The sequence below is a fragment of the Branchiostoma belcheri genome, unplaced genomic scaffold (genome assembly GCF_001625305.1).
Source record: "Branchiostoma belcheri isolate BF01 breed outbred unplaced genomic scaffold, Haploidv18h27 scaffold12, whole genome shotgun sequence".
NCBI classification, from domain to species: Eukaryota; Metazoa; Chordata; class Leptocardii; order Amphioxiformes; family Branchiostomatidae; genus Branchiostoma; species Branchiostoma belcheri.
This window is the reverse complement of record NW_017802602.1, coordinates 4,163,756-4,181,849: the sequence shown is the minus strand read 5'-3', so window position 1 is coordinate 4,181,849 and position 18,094 is coordinate 4,163,756. Positions and strand designations below refer to the sequence as shown.

General features: G+C 41.2%; 1 protein-coding gene across 1 annotated transcript in view; it reads right to left on the bottom strand.

The window, feature by feature from the left end:
* The window catches only part of LOC109462816 (pyroglutamylated RFamide peptide receptor-like), a 32,038-nt gene extending 14,293 nt beyond the window's left edge, over window positions 1–17,745 (bottom strand). The window contains exon 1 of the mRNA XM_019759443.1: window positions 17,296–17,745. Within this exon, the coding sequence (XP_019615002.1) occupies window positions 17,296–17,673 (378 nt within the window). The 5' untranslated portion in view covers window positions 17,674–17,745. The remainder of the gene's footprint in view (window positions 1–17,295) is intronic.
* Window positions 17,746–18,094: the final 349 nt, after the last annotated feature.

Below are 18,094 nucleotides of genomic sequence, written 5' to 3'. Positions count from 1 at the left end.
CTGTTACCGTGCCTACGACACCGAGAGTGAGTACGACCAGGCTTTGGCGACCTGCCGAGAGGAAGGAAGTACTCTGGCCATGCCTGGTGACAGCGACACCAACGACTTCCTGGTCGCTTTAAAGAACGCCGCGGACAAGACGAAGGTTTTCTACTTCGGGATGACCCGTTCTGATGACGGAACGTGGACATACGCACGCGGTTCCAGGCAGGATGGGAATGGGAAAACTGGGCCGAGGGAGAACCGACCGGTGGAAAGGAGCGATGTGCGGTGTACTTCCCCGACAACTCGGGCGACCTCTACCTTCAACAAGAGAAATAAGTGGAACGATGTGGGCTGTAAGATAGACGCTGGTTTCATCTGTGAATTTGGTAGGTCACTAGAATTGGTGTTACATTCGGTTTGTGAATTGATCATTCTGTAAAAGCAGGAGCTGGACAATTAAAATTTGTCCAATATTTCTGATGGAAAATACAGTTCAGTTTACATTTTTCATCTACCAGAACCATGTCAGGTGGGGGATGGGGCATCCTACCGAGGAACCGTCTCTGTGACAAGGACAGGCAAGACGTGTCAACGCTGGGACAGGCAGTTTCCAAATGCACACGACAGGACACCGGATAACTACCCGTCATCCGGACTGGAAGAGAACTACTGCCGGAATCCGGATGGTGAATCCGGAGTCTGGTGCTACACCGAGAATCCGTTTGTGCGATGGGAGCTGTGCGAAGTGTCAGTATGTGGTGAGGCGTTCAAGTTATTTAAGAGCTTTGCCGAGAAAGTTATGTTGTGTTAGGTACCCCATATATAGGGCTTTGTGAATCTTTTAACGGTTATATCTTGGAGTGTGGTGCATGTATCTATATGGTATTTGATAGGTAGGTTAGGGTTAGGAAAACGAAGGTTGGCTGCTGTACGGTACTGTAGCGGTGTACAAGGGTATACACGGATATGATAGCTCGTATTGTGGACACGCTTTTGAGTGGGACATAGGTGTTTGGGCAGTGGGTACCTGGTAACGCTTTCAGGGAAGTAACAACTTACGATCTCTAGTTTATGGTCATTTATTCCTGAATATTTCCATCAGATTGGTTCATACTCTGTACTTTGTCATTCTTCACTGTCGGATTTTCATGCTCTATTCGCAACATCATAGACGCCATATTGTACCCGTTCAAGACCAAATTTGACACGGAAATGATTTCAAATACAGAATCAGATAACACTATTTTTGTGAAAAGTGACTGATAGAGTGAAACCTTTTTTAAAATGACTAATTGACCTAATAGCTCCAAACAAGTGGCGTGAAGATTTGCGTTGCGGACGTTACTATACTGAAGACCGTACCCCCGCCGAATGCGACCCTGGCAGTAATTACCCATGCTGCTCCTCGGAAAACCTGTGCGGCAACACTGCGGCTCACTGTGACTGCCTAGCCTGTGTAGACTACAGGAACACAGGTATAGGATGGGAGGGGTACTGTTAGCCCTACTCCATTGTAACAGTAGATATAACTGGCCGTAGTACTAAAAACAGCGAGATGCTAGACTGTCGGAGAGCAAGTCTATACCGTTTATGGTCCAGCTCCTCAATAACTATGGACTGAACCCCTGACTGTTGTCTTTTTAAATGTAGTACAGTGTTCTATATTAAATGTTGTCCAGGAAATTTATAATGTATGAAACATGTATTTTTATTGGTTTGTTAATCGTACGCCTATATTGATTGCAAACCTGTAGTATTAATATACCAATGTTTTGTAAATTGGTTTAAAATTCAGTTGTTTTTAACTTGCGAAAAACCAATAGATCCATCTTGAATCTTTAAATCTTGAACAGTATATCAAAAACTTATGCTCACCCTTGTAGTTTTAGTAATATGGATTTTAAGTCTATACTTCATTTATTGCCGTGCAATAAAGTTCCCTCTATACAGTCTTTTTAACCGATAAGTGACTGTTATATTAAGTTATTATCAAGTTATTATTATTATTATTATTATTACAGTAGATGATAGGTAGTATATAGTATTGTTGTAATGTATAGATTCTTATCACTTTACATTAGAATATAGCGTTTCAGTATGAAATACTCATGTTTTTGCATACTGCATACCCTCTTGTGCATCTAGCCCGTCTGGGCAAGAACATGCAATAAAGATTCATATCATATCATCATTATTGATCGTAAACTAGACTGTTAAAAGGCGAAGGTTAAACATCACGCAGGTAAGCAATATTCATAGAAACTTAAACTGTACTGCCGGATAGATTACGGAGATTACTGCCTACAAACAAACAAACAAACATTTTTATTTAATTCAATCAAACCTAAGGGATTTGCGCCAATGGAACCATCCTTGACAAGGCCCAAGTATGTGATGGTAGAGACGACTGTGGAGACAATTCAGACGAACAACACTGCTGTAAGTAGAAACGTGGAAGGCAACATGCCATCACGATGTTTCAAAACCTTGTTAGGGATTCGAACGCAGAACCTTTAGATTCACCTTACCACCTATTAATCACCATTCAATTTTTTAAACCTAAGTTGGAGTGCCCTGGGTACCACTATAACAATAGAACCATGTAAATACTATTCTCTATTTTCTGCTGTATCTTAAAACAAGCACATGCAACAGGCACTTTCAAAATATGATGACTGCAGTTTTCAGGACTTGGAAACACGATTTTTCAAAGTCAATATTCTAGTCTACATACTGAGTTGAAACAACACTATCCCAGTGACCCTCATGAAGCAAAAATACCCAACATTTTGACGGAAGTGGTTACTGGAAGGTTACTGGGGTACCACCCATAAAATAAAGGACTCATATTGGGGCTTGTTTCTGCAGTTTTAAATGCCCAAAGTATGAAATGCTTACTCAAATGTGCTAATGTGAAGCAGTATGTGTCAATATCATTATGATTGCCTTATTCAGAATATTTCCAGCTTTGCTGCTCTGAAATTGCATTGGATGCCTTTAATTGAATGGTGTTTGCATAAAGCCTACACCAGCCTTAAGTTAAAGTATACAAATACCTTATGTTAAAGTACACAATGTAAACACGTGATGTAGCAACAATTTGTCAATGTCCAACGCAGGTGAGAAACAAGGGAGGGTAAGCTGCACCAGTGGACAATGCATACCTCAGTCCTTTGTTTGTGACCCGTGACCGTGATTGTACGGATGGTAGTGACGAGCTATATTGTCGTGAGTACTGTCGATGCCTTTATTACCTTCGCCAAGAAGGTTATGTTTTCAGTAGCGTTTGTGGGTGGGTGTGTTTGTGTGTGTGTGTGTGTGTGTGTGTGTGTGTGTGTGTGTGTGTGTGTGTGTGTGTGTGTGTGCGTGTGTGGAGGGAGGGACATGCTAATTTCATTGAACGACATACATGTCCTGTTTCCATTTCCAGAGTTACCAACAAGCTGCTTCTTCACTAAAGACAAGGGAAGGAGCTACGCAGGGCGCATAAATAGGTAAGATTAGAACTTTGTTGGCGAAACAGATGTACAGACTATTGCACCCCCAAGCTGCGTTATGCTAAAGTAACCTTCTTTGTACGGTTTTCGCAGCAAACAGGAAAAATGTACTTATTTAGAAAAGGCTATAACGTTAATCTACGTCTTAAAAACAACTTGATAAAATTGAGAAATACATTGATCATTGTATCTATATTTAGTTTAACATGATAAGGTACTAGTACATAATTTATAGTATCCCATTCCACAGGGCAGGAGACCGGCTGTGCCAGAGATGGGACTCCCAGTTCCCCCACATCCATCCCCACACACCGCAGGCTCATCCTAACTTGATCATGTCGTGACTGTGTTATTCTGTGTACAGGGCAGGGGACAGGCTGTGTCAGAGATGGGACTCCCAGTTCCCCCACACCCATCCCCACACACCACACACTCATCCTAACTTGATCATGTCGTGACTGTGTTATTCTGTGTACAGGGCAGGGGACAGGCTGTGTCAGAGATGGGACTCCCAGTCTCCCTACAGCCATCCCCACACACCACAGACTCATCCTAACTTGGTCATGTCGTGACTGTGTTATTCTGTGTACAGGGCAGGGGACAGGCTGTGTCAGAGATGGGACTCCCAGTCTCCCTACAGCCATCCCCACACACCACAGACTCATCCTGATGCGGGGCTGGAGGAAAACTTCTGCCGTAACCCTGACAACAAGGAGCGGCCCTGGTGCTACACCACGAACGGGACGGAGACGTGGGACTACTGTGACGTGACGGAATGTCCTGGTAAGAAAGCTCGAAGAAGTCTATTGTTATAATGAAGAAAAATACCTAAATAATGAAAATGTGAAGATCAGAAATCACGGCGGTCAATTTCTACGGCAAAATTTCCAATTCTACGGAGGGGTATCAGGTTACCGGTGTTCCACGCGCGGCTTCCGTGGAGCCAGTCTCAACAGTTGACATTTTGTTAAGCAATAATTAACAATTTGACAGGGGCTCCCTTGTCCAAATGTTATAAAATCAGCACTGCATATACCTCGTATGTTTTTGTTTTTAATACAATGCTTAAATGCGTCTGAAATCACTCTCAACATGTCGAATGATTATTCTAGAACAATCGACGTCAATAACCAAACAACTGATTTAAACCGACCCCAAATCTCCAAGAAAATCCCAATTTTTTGCATTTTAGATAACAGTATAACAAAATTAAGATTTGAGTCGGACAGTTTTCTTTCGTTCAAAGTTAAAGTGTTGCTAAGGCCGAAAAATTCGCCAAAAAATGCACTTTTTCAACTTCCAAGACCGATAATTCCAGAATGCCGCCATCTTTAAAAAATCCGTCCGACACAGATCGAGATTTGTGTCTTGCCTAAAATTTAAAACGTTTCGGAGGTAAATTGAATTTGTTTTTGATGCGGTTTAAATACCATGTTTGCACGCATGTAAGGCAGTGTGAGTACGTACAGGGGGTAACATATATCCCCGTAAACAACAATTACGATCTTCAAGGTCACACACGGTGACGGCAGTAGCTTCGTTACATGTAACATATCAACTATAAAACAGGGCATAGATGTACTGTCCCGAAATCGGTTTGTATTTGTGAAAAGGTTGATTTTTTACTGTTAGGCGGTACCCGTGTAAAAACGGTCTTGAAGCCGCGGGTTTCCTGCACATGGCCGCAGGTGACCCCGGATCGAAGGAACGTTCGGTTCGATTGACGTCATATCGAACATGATTCGATTCGAATGACGTCATATCGAACATGATTCGGTTCGATTAAAAGGTTGGAATATTTGGGCCCAAATTTGACCATCGTGAATGCAGTCACAAGACTAAGCATAAGCTGCCGCAAACTACAAATTGAAATTGGAAGACATACCCGCACCCCTCTGGAACAAAGGTTATGTACATGTTGTAATTTGAATAGAATAGAGGACGAATGTCACTTTGTTATAAAATGTAGATTATATAGTAAAGAGAGAAATGATCTGTATAGGCTTGTACAAAACCTATTTTCTTACTTCATAAACTTGAGCACTGTAGAAAAATTCATATTCCTAATGCGACTTGACAAACCTTCCATCGAAAAACATATCTGTTCCTTTATCTCTACTATAACTGAAAAGCGAGAAGTTGAATTTATGTAATGATGGCTAGTTTTATTTTGTATGTATCTTTTCATCACCTTTTGATTTGACCTATACTTAGCCCAGTGTAGCAAAATGTGCAATAAAGGTCGTCATTCATTCATTGTTATATCCAACTGATCAGTTCTAAACAGTCGCTATCATCCTTAACTGTCATCCATCGGTTATCCATTACAAGTCATGACAATAGCATAGTAAAAACTGAAACCACAATAATGTCCGCAAACAGCTAACAACCCCGGTTTACAAGTGCCATTGGATGAGACAAGAACGTAATAGCACACTTTGTATATAACGTGGTACAGTCAATGCGTTGCAAAACATCAGTTTAAAAGGAACGTTTTTAGAATTGATGTAAACATAATTAGAATATTTTCATCTATCACTCCTAAATGAGTCGACGTAAAGAAGTAATGTATTGAGTCTTTTATCATGTATATATATAGAGAGATCATGTTAATAATTAAGTGGAAATCGAAATCCAATTTTATGTATAAATTCTGAGCTAGAAGGATATTTTAAAGTTTTTTTAAAGTTGTTATTATAATGATAACCCTCAACAGTACACCTTCCCGGACTGATTAATCTGTACACCTGGGGTCCGCGCGGACCCCAGAACAGTTGTTTGCTAATTTTTAGAAATTATCAACATGCTACCAGCTCAATTGTTTTGCAAACTGATGTGGGAACCTCTGTGTCCACATTACATACAAAAATCATACATTTTGAACTTTTTCTATTTTTTGGTGAAGAAAAGAAGACAAGAAGAAATACCCGATTTTTAAACCCATTTCAGACTGAAGGGGCTTTTGAGGCCCAACTTTGATCTCAGATAGCGGCTAAACGGCTTGCGCTAAAAGTATCAAATTTGGAGACCTTTCCTAAAATGTCTCTGGAAAAAAGTTCATATTAGTTTAATACTAGTAAGTTGATGTTTTTTTGTGTTGCCATGGCAACGGGTTTCTAGCAGGCAGTTTTTTTTTAGAAGTAATTTTGGTTTAAACATAAAAATTTTCTGAGTTTTATATTAAATTACACTTCTTTTCCAACATTAATAACATCTTACATAATTAAATATAAGTGAAATCATTTAATATGCATAGAATATGCTAATTTGATGACGTCATTGGTCAAAATCCAATATGGCAGACTATATTATTAGCTCTGACGTCATATGACGTCATAATTACACCAAAGTTATTAAAATTTAATTCTATTACTACACCATGCATTCTCTGAAAACTTGGTAGACATACGATGAGTGCATAGAAACATATAAAAACGGAAATAAGGTAATGTATAAGAACGCCAGTGTATCTATTATGATCGAAAGCCGGCTGGGGTCCGCGCGGACCCCAAAAGAAAATCAGATATACATTTTTTTTTATAAATGGTAGAAACGGAGTTTTCTGCACTGTATTGAGAGGCAACTTTGTGGATGACAATTACCTAAAATTTCAGAAAAAAATCTTTAGAAACAAAAAAGATATTACAGAATATATAGTGCTGGGGTCCGCGCGGACCCCAGGTGTACTGTTTAGGGTTAAGGTGGACACTGATGTACGGAAACATGCAATTCAGCCTCCGGGCTGCAAAATGTTTTTAATGAATAAACCAGTCATCATCATCATCATCATCAACACTTGTACATCGTTTCGTCTCGTGTTTTTCTTCCTTATAGACCCCAGGTCGTGGGACTATGTTCCCAGATCCTGTAGCAGCTCAAGGGTATCCTGTGAAGGAAAGTGCGCGAGGAGTTACAGTGAATTTTCTTTGTGTCAGTGTGACCAGGACTGCAGCTTCTTCGGCGACTGCTGTAGAGACATTGGGTACGTGAATTCTATATACATGTATGTATGACAGAAGATTTCTAGAGGTATACCAATTATAGATATATAAACATTGTTGCAAGGGAAGGAATACGTCCCCTAGAGTTTTCGGCTGAACTATTGCAGTCCATCACAAGGTCCTAAATTACTATAATGGTAACATTACTAAAAGCGTATGTTTGTGTGTGTGTGTGTGGGGGGGGGGGGGGGTGAAGACCAACTCAGGCACTAAGAATTGTCGACATTTACCCAGAAATGACCTGATGATTGTTTGCCCTCCAGAGAGGTGTGCAACTTTAACACAACAGCTCGAAAACCGTCTGATCGTGACCAGGAGAATTGGAAGTGCCTGCCGGGATTTGACGAGGGAAGATCTTATTGGCTGGTGGCTGACTGCCCTGACGACTGGACGGATGAGTTCACAAGAGATCAGTGTTTAAAACAAGCTGATCCCTACAGCCCAGCTGACCTGGTCTACCGGATGCCCGTGCAAGATAGTTCAACAAGTATCTCCTATAGGAACATATTCTGTGCCCTTTGTAACAATGTAAGAAAGGAAGAATTCATTACATGGAAGTTCAAACCTGTGTGCACTGGGTACACTGGTTCCCCTTCAAATCCCGTTGGAAGTGCACAAATATTATACGATCATTATAAACTCCTGAATCCTGGCTGGAATGAAGATTGTACCGGAACTCTAAAGGTGGAGTTCAGTCCTGTTGGGTTGCCGGTGAACCCGAGGCAATGCATTCTCCCTGTCGTCGATAGGCAGAATGTAAATTGTAATGTGACTGCTTGCAGGTCCTACGAGGAGCAAGTAAGTTTTGCCAATCTCAAGATCTATAAAAACGTTCACTGTGCTCTTTGTGAAGGACTTTCCCTTGTGGCAGCCACAAATTTACGTTGTTTCTATTTTTATCACATATTTTGGGGATTTTATCCGATCTCGTTAACTCATCTGTTCAACTTTAGCGCTGATGCGAGTCCCGAAAACAGCCCTCAGCATTGCCCCTCAGACTCTTTATACGACCCATTTGTAGACTCGTGTCGATCTCTCTCGTCCCTAAGTCACGGCTCTTCGAACAAAACTTTCCCTCTGCAAAACTGCAGCAGACCCATTCTGAATTTCACATCCGAAGAGTTCGAAATCCTTCCCAATGGCAGTGTCCGCCTGTTGAATTCTAACGTGTCGTGCCCAGCTGAGCAGGTGGCCATTCTGAACACAGAAGCGTCAGTCTGTGGGGACTGCCTACTGGAGTATTTTTCCAACGACACGCTCCAAACCTCGGACCCTGTCCAGCACTGGTTAGCCCTGGGTCTTGTGGTAGTGTCTGACATAGCCGTGTCTGGTTTTGTGGTTCACACTTACAGGTCAGGCCAGTGGGAAAAAGTCCCGGAAAAGCTGAAGGTGCAGATGATGACATGCATGGCAGTTGCCGTAACCCAGTTTGTGGGACGTGTGTTCCTCTCTCCCGGACCAGGCTGTACAGCTTATGCAATACTTCTGCACTACCTTAGTCTGACGGCCTTCACATCCATGAACGTACTAGCTGTAGATCTCTTCCTTACATTTCGTGAGGATTTAGAAAGAGCCGAACTGTACAAGTACATCTTGTACACTTGGCTGGTGCCGGTGCCTGTAGCCCTTGTCACAGTGATTGTGGAGTTCGGCAGTTCTGTCAGGGTGGGTTATGGAGAGCAGTGTTGGATCGGCAATCCAACAGCCAGTCTGGTGGCATTTGGAGTTCCTGTCCTCTGCGCCCTTCTGGTCAATTTTGTCTTCACCATTCTTGCGCTGCTGGCCATACGGAAGTCCTTTCAGATAGCCACCACTGCTTTGCCACGCTCGGAGATCAGTACGATCTGGGTCTACATGCTTATCTCATTTCTGATGGGGTTCACTTGGATTTTGGGCTTCATCGTTCCTTTCGTCAAGAGCACAATTCTTGACTACATCTTCACTGTGCTGAATGCTTCTCGAGGCCTGCTGCTGACCCTGATGCTGACAATGACGGGGAAGGTGGTGGGTCTGGTCGAAGCTAACCAGGACAATGGACGAGCCACCGCTACCAGCAACCAGCGGACCATGGGCGACGTAACAACGGCAGGTGGAACCGGCTCTGCTTTAGAGATGACAATCATGGCCGATGCAGAGGAGAACAGGGCACGCCATCGTGTGGGCAAGGCTCGTCAGGACAAGGGACGGGACGCAACCGCCAGCAACCAGCCTAACACTGCAGGGGAAACTGAGGCTATGGCAGATGAAACTGAAACTGCAGGCAACTTGCAGACCCTCGCAGGTGGATTTGGGGCTTCAGCAAGCGGCACTGACATTGCTACTGAGATACCCATGAAGACATTCGTGGATGCTGAAGAAAATCAAGCTTAAGACAGGCGTTCGGCCTGCGCTGAAGATGAGACCAGTTTCTGATTGCGGTACTGAAAGGAAGCTAAGAGCATGTCTTTATAACTGCCCGCCTACAGAGCCCGCCTTTCCACCGTATGATCTGCTTAGAGATAAACTACAAGTGATCCAAAATCATGCAGCTCGTTTAGCCACATACGCCACTTTTGACGCCAGACTTAACGACGTACACACCCAGTTATACTGGCAAACAGTCAACCAGGGACTTTTCACAGTACTCTTTGTGCATTCCACAAAATTGTAACTAAAGAGCAACCTAACTGTATCTTCAAACACTTGCAGAAAATAGAAACCACACATAGACACCATACAAGACTTGCACAAAGAGGGGCGTTTACGCTAGACAAACCCAAAACTAAAGCTAAAACCAGAACATTTGTATATAGAAGCATAAAAAACATACAACAATCTACCATCTGATATGACATCTGGAAGCGAACGCACATTTAAAGTATGGAGTAACAAGTACAACCACATGCGTCTCGACACATGGTGGTAATATACATGTGTATTACACCATTTACCTAATGAAATGCAGTGGAGAGGTCAGAGGTCCCTATTTACAGTAAGTAGGGACCTCTGACCTCTCCACTGCATTTCATTAGGTAGATTAAACAAGCTTTAATTGTTGTGCATACAAGCAAGTAGACCTACGCGTAGAGTAATGTTAAGTTTGTTATTGTTATACTGTTATTTAAGTTGTTGATGTACATAATTGTAGCTATCAAGTTTGTAATTGATTATATTTCATCTTTTAAATGTAAATGACTCCAGGAAGACAAGTAAACGAACTTTGTATTACTAATGGAGATTCCTAATAAACATAAACATAAACTACCATTCACGATTACAGTCATGTCTACCCGACATCTGGCAGTAAGAGGAGACTGTGAATGAAGGCACAGTCCAACATTGTAAATAAGGCTGTAAATAATCCGCTCTGCTTTGGAAAACTATGCAATGTAGTCTGAAAAAAATGGTATATATAGAAGGTAGAACTGCATCATAACTTTGTTGGATATAATACTCGAGGCAAAATTATTTTATCAATTATGTAGCAAAGAGTCGAAGACGTATATTCCAAGAATTGCTGAATACTATTTCATCACCAATATTGTCTTTTGAGTAGGAAGAATTATGCTTTGAGTACGCCTCATATTCACTATGATGCTAATTTAAGTCATCTAATTTATGCAAGGAGTTTTATTCATGCATCAGATTGTCTAGTTAGGGCACTGTTTCGTGCAGTATGACATAGTGTATAGCAAAGTTCTTTCTATCACAACCATTTATTTTTCAAGCCGACGTTTCGTCAGGGCAATTCTGACAGAATTGCCCTGATGAAGATGACAGAAGGTCATCGAAACGTCGGCTTGAAAAATAAATAGTTGTGATAGAAAGAACTTTGCTATTCAGTCGTTTACCAACCTGATGAAATTATTTACGGAGTATGACATAGTGTAGATGTTTGATATGTGTTTGATATAAGTTACCAAAATATAGGCAAACATTACTTACATGTACAATTACATACTAAAAGTAGTGCTAAAACCTTTCAGATAAAGCATTACACACATCCACAATTGCAAAATAATGCTGTATTTATCAAATGCCACTTCATGATTCATAATGTGTAATGCATCCCAAGATATTAAAAGGACTCCTTGCTATATGCTAGATTATTCACTGTTTAATTTGTAATAACAAGTTAATGCATGTTTTCTGATGTTATACGGAATCTAGTGTAACTAATCAATGGTAAACTTGAACAAGAAATGATGATTTATGTTACAGGTTCCGCAAATTCATTTGTGTTTATTTGGATAACCAGGCTAGCAAATATGACCTTTGACCTTCATCACCAGCAGGCGGGAAATTTCAAAATGGGAATGGTGAGGTTTATAATCCTGTTTTTCTGTGTTTTGCTAACTCAGTCAGTAAGAACTTTGAACAAGACATTAGTAATACTGGGGCCAATAATAAGGCGAGAAACCCGGTACTGTTTACTGGTTGGGGGGAATTCGGGGGTATTTGCCCACCCTACCTCCATACCAAATTTCAGGTCATTTGGCTGAAACATGGCAGAGTTGAATCCCTTTAAACAAATGGCAGGAGAGGGAGAAGAAGAAGGAGAAACATCAGAGAGACACAATATGTTTCAATTCGTGATGTGGTGAAGCCATACATATTTAATGGAGGTATTACTACTAGTACATAAGTCTTGTTTTAAACTTGAACCGTCAGTTAATGTGCAAATGTCATTGTTCCTGATCTGTAATCCCCATTCCTGATGTTAGGAGGATGTTTGGAGTTAATTTAGCCCTAAAACCTTTCGAGATCCCCGGTGAAGTATCCAATGATTATAGGATGAGTTACCCAAGGTATTTTTGTAGTTTACGCCAATTTGCACCGACATTAAGTCACTCAAGATTGTTCGGCTAATGTGTAGATTGTTCATTACATTTACATTTGCAATGTCATATATTCCCCGCCTAGTGGCTGAAATAAAGTAGAAACGCCAATTAGTCTTGGGGGTTGCAGTCAAGTCAGTCTCACATTTTGTCATTCAAACGGCGTCCAACAGGTTTCAGGATAATTTTGATACAGACATTCTATGTACATGTGTAGCTTTAAGACCACGCTGACTGGAAATCTGGAGTTCTAGGTCCACGCTATTGTATCTCTATGTGTACTATGTAATGTATAACGCTTATCTAATGTTGAATTCGTAGTTTTTTTTTACTGATATACATTTGGAGAGGGAGCTGAAAAAGATGCTTCACCTGTTCCCCCTCCCCTTCCACGTATTTGTTGGAACATTTTGATAAACAAATAGAATTAATATAATCCCCTTCAGAGTTCTGAGATCCTGTTATATTTCTATATTGTGTTGATTTGATTATATGGATGACATCCTGTGGATGACAAACCCCAAAACTGATGCGAATGTGAGAATTTAAAAAAATGCCAAACAACTTGCCTTCATTATGAAATCTAGGTGGTCATGGTCATGAAGGTTGAAGAAATGACTAAACACACACGGTAACATTTTCTTGCCATGGTGAATAATAGATTCTTCATTTTTATTCCTTCTCATTTTCTTCTTGTACTTTGGAATGGATTTTGGCATTCTGCGATATAAGTATTTTTTTTTTCAATATTTTCTTTCAATTTACCGCATATACTTTCTCATTTTGCAGATTCTTTGCATGATTTACAATATTGTCAAAAACATTTTTTTAACGGACAAAAATTCATGCGAGCGCGGATGTCATCCATATACTCAAATCAACATGGCCTTACACTCAACCACTTCTTACGCCCAATCTTTGCACGTCTTACTGTAGGAGTTGTTACAAGCTTTCTATATCTTCTAAATATGTCAACGAGTTCCACTCTATGGTACAAACTGTAATTCTGGGAAAATACTTGGTAGTTCCAAGAAAGTAGGTTGTAATTGTAATTGTAGTGGGTTGTATGGGCTTGTGCGAGTAGGAGTTGTTACAAGTTTTCTATATCTTCTATCTATGTCAACGAGTTCCACTCTATGGTACAAACTGTAATTCTGGGAAAATACTTGGCAGTTCCAAGGAAGTTGGTTGTATAATTGTAATTGTAGTGGGTTGTATGAGCTTGTGTGAAGGACACTGGAGTACATGAGAGAAAGTTGGGGCGAATTTTAGTTCATATACCCATTTAATCGAAGTACCAAATGATACAAATCGAGCGACTGCAGCCTAATAATTGATTTTCATGTAATATTACACATTGCTGAAAATATAATCAAATAAAAATATCATTATTGTATGAAGAAATTTATCTCATTTTTTATTTCAAAAATGAATTTCAATTGTCAATGAAGTGAATGTTGTTTTGTTATGTTGTAAAAATTGATTATTTGTACAACAAGGCGCTATCATCAGTATTTCTACTCATCGCGGATTGGGAATTCAATTTCAACTAAATAAATGTAATTTTCGTATTACGAAAAGGTTTTTATGCATACCTCCGTGGTCATTCATACCAGAAAAATGGGTCAAACAAAACCAACTAACCCTGAAAAGTTTCTTTGGCGAAAGTACCAAGGGTTTAATGAATGAAAAATACCTTAGGCAACTCGCCAATCACTTATAACAGAATTCTTAAACATGTCTGCCACGTGACTCGCAAGCTGTCAACACACCGAACAGTCATAAAACATCAAAATCAGAGTTCCCTCACTAACTCATCGAGCACGTGTACATCTGCACTGCGATTGGTTAGGGTGGATCCAGTTTACACTGTGATTGGCTATAGCCCCGCCCGTGCTCACCACGTGATAGAAGTCTACTTGTGCATCACTGTTGCGCAACATCAATTCATGACCCCCTAGGTATTTACATAAAAAGCCATAAATAAATATGTATGTGATGCGGTGCATTTTATCAAATGATTTACCGAATACATAAGCTTATCTCCATTTTGGTTTTAGTGTTAAAGAAAGAAAGAAACGAAAGTTCCTAACAGTTTTCAAAATCTTTATATATGTTTTGTTGTTGGCTTTTAGTGAAGTTTGCGAAGTTTGTATCGCAACATCACACCTGCGGTTATGCTTGTGATTGAGGAGTAACTATCATGATGCTACAGCATCTGGGGTTGACTTTTTAAAAATTTCATCAAACTACTTGTGTGTTCCGATGTTGATATCCATCCCTGGGTATTCTCCGGAACATTATTTGATAACTATTTGCTGCTTGCATCCATGAAGTTTTCTTGACGTCAAACAGCTTTATGTACAGACAAACCTTCAGTACGGGCCAATTCTTCAATTTTAGAGCATTCGACTATAAAACGTTGAGACCCGGGTTCGATCCCGAGTTGTACCCGGGACATGTCTGGACATGCGCCCCGACGTTGTGCCCTTGGCAAAGGCACTTTACACAACTTTTCCCACATCACCCTGGTGTGAATGGATACCTAACTTCGGTTGGAAAAAGTCGCATTGGGGTCACAGAAAAGTGTGTGGACAAAATATATGTATTATTTGATTGTGATTATTGATTGATTCTTATGTGATTGTAAACCGATTGTAAACCCTGCATCAATTCAACGCTACAAACGGCTGCGGTTGCACGGGTAATGTTTGACCAATAAACCGTTTTATAAACTATTTAATAAGAAAAATGGCATATATACGTAATGCCACAAGACACACCTGCACAAAAAGCCCTGGAATTTTCATTCCTTAGCTCCAGCAGATACAATGCTCGCAAAGGGTGACACTGTATCAACCTGCTGAGCATGCTGAAGGGAGACCTGAAGCGCAGAGGGCTAGGCCCTCCCACAACAGAAACGGACCTCAAGGAGCTTAGAGAGCTCGCGAGTCAGAAAGCACTTTGGAAAGAGATGAAGAAAGACTGAATGCGGCCACAGAACACCTCCATACGACTGTAGACGCAGAACACAGTGGATGATGATGATGATATTGATTGATTGTAAGTGGTGGTCGGATAAGTTGGAAAATCAGCATACGTTTTGAACTGGTAACGTTATGCTATTAGATATGGGCTATACACTAAAAAGTAACAGGTGTTCGCTAATTGTCGTATAAGCGATTATAATTAGGCCACAGCAAGTAATTTTTATGGATGACATCAGCGCGCGCATTAATTTTCGCCTGATGTTGGAAAAAAAGATAGAACAAGAAATTTTGTTGTCTTCTGAGAGTGGTCAACATGCCGAAAATGGGCAAAGATGACTGTTGCCATGCCGGAAGGTGGATGGCAGAAAACTATGAAGAGAGGAGACAAGAAAAGGCTCTGAATTAATGTTTTGTTTCTTACTTTGATGCAGTGATATGTGATGCTTGCTGTGTATATGTGATGTTCCTACTGAATCAAAACCATTTGTACAATGATTGACTCAAAATTTTAAAATGTAGAAACCTTGTTTTTTTCGGCCCGCCTTGTTTGTTTTTTTCGCCCGCTCGCATTAGATTTGGAGTCTACGGAGGATGTCATTCATAATATTTACGTGCTGTGGCCTAAGTTTCGCCGCTTGAGAACGACAGAATCGTATAATCGTGGTGCGCACTGGATGATAAATTGAAATATCAGCTCATATATAATAACGTTAACTCGACATTGAATATGTATTATTTATCTTTGGATGGTAGGAATGCGAAAACTTTAAGTTTGTACATGTGTGTTTATGTGACTGTGTTCTCAACATGGGCGGCGAAGCAAGTCACCGTCTCGTAAACGGTCGATGCCATTTGAAACGGTCGATGCCATTTCTCTGAATGGTCGGTGCCATATCCGAGCGTACCATAACTTTTTTGAGGTCCAAGAACGAATAAAAAGGGATATATATACTATAAAAAGCAATATTCTAATTGCAAATATAAGGGAGGTTCATGTAGAATTGTAAATATTAGGGAAAAAACAAAAAGCACAAGCTCAGATTCGAACCCGGGTCCTCTGAGTAGCTCTAAAACCCTAACCTATACCCTAACCTCTACGCCAAGAAACATCACAGTGTGGATGGACCGTGCTGATACACTTAGATTCAGCCGTTCTTCGATGTGACATCGACCGTTTCAAAAGGCGACGACTGTTGACGAGACGGAAATTAGCGGCGGCGGACTATGATCCTGACTGAGTATGAAGGTGGCAAAAGTCCGCACAAATACTACAGAACTGAGAATGGGCCTGGGGTTTGTAGCTATAAAATCGTCATCTTAGCACGATGATACATCGGTCCGTTTCTTTTTTTCTTTAAAAGAATGTTATCTTGCAAATTTATGCTCAGGGGCTAATTAGAAGTACAGAAGAAACATTTGGTATAACAACATGTAATAAATACACAAATTACTACTGTTAACTCCTGAAAACTACTGGATTTGACTTCTTTCTTGAAGACCGAGGAAGACAATTGTGGGGTCGTGTGGCGTAGCGGTAGCGTGTTCGGCCCAGGCCCAAGATGTCGAATCCTGCGCGCTGTCGCCGATCTTGTGCCCTTGGGAAAGGCACTTAACACGACTATCCTCACTTCACTCAGGTGTAAGCTTCGGTTAGGGACGTCCCTCGGATTGGACGTTAAATGGAGGTCCCGTGTTTTGGAAAGCCACACCCGACACACGTTAAAGAACCCATGGCCACCGCATTTACCGAAAAGAGTAGGGGACCTTCCCGGTGTGAGTGGTTCAAACATTACAGTCTGGTCTCAGGTTTGACATCTTGAAAAGGTGATAGTCACCTGTTATGTCAATCCTACCACAAATGTGGTAAATCTTCATAAAATAAAATAAAAATAAAATACAATTAACATCGCGACCTATCACACGTTTCATGATCAACAACGAATTAAACCACTACTTTCCACAGAGCCACAGTTCTACTTGGAATCACAGAAATCTGCTCCCGTACCTGAATAAATGGCACCAACTTGCACATGAAGTCTCCCAGTATCCAGTTCTTCAGCATGTTTTGCATCAGGGTGACCGGGATACAGAAGATGGTGATGAGCAGATCACTCGCCGCCAGTGAGCAGATGAAGATGTTCATAGTTGTCCGCATCCCTTTGTTCTTCCACACAACAAACACCACCAGGGAGTTCCCGAGCAGAGCCGCCAGAAAAATCACGATGTAGGACACCAGGGTGACTGTCTTGGCACTAGGCGACAGTTCTGTTACATACACCCTAGGAGTGAGATTGAAGGCACCTATGAAGTCTTCCCGAGTCATGTTATACTTGTCCAAGATTTCCTGCAAGATTTGCGGCGTTATGTTCCCCAACCACGTCATGGCGAGATCGCCGTGTTCTCACCGGCAGGGTGAACTGTGCAGCCCGCTGACTGTTCTGTAGTTCACTCGGCACAGGTGCACGCACTTCTGACCGGCTCACAAATCTACAGCTAGCGGTACCGTTATTGTGTTCCAGCCCTCAACAGGTAGGTAGAACGAAGATATAATCTACATTTGCGCGAATGTTCGCCGCGCGCCCCGTATTTCGCTACCGTTCTGCTCTTGCTGTATAGCAAATCATCCGGACAAATATCCTTTCGTGGGCGGAGCACGCGAGACCAGCCAGCCAATCAGAACGCCTGACAGTGATGACGGTTGGGTGCCATGGCAACGCCGTTACCTCTACTCAGACAAAATTGAATTCCACTCCTGCGAGCGGAAATAACACCCTTTGAAATGAAATGGAAGATACTGTCGGTAT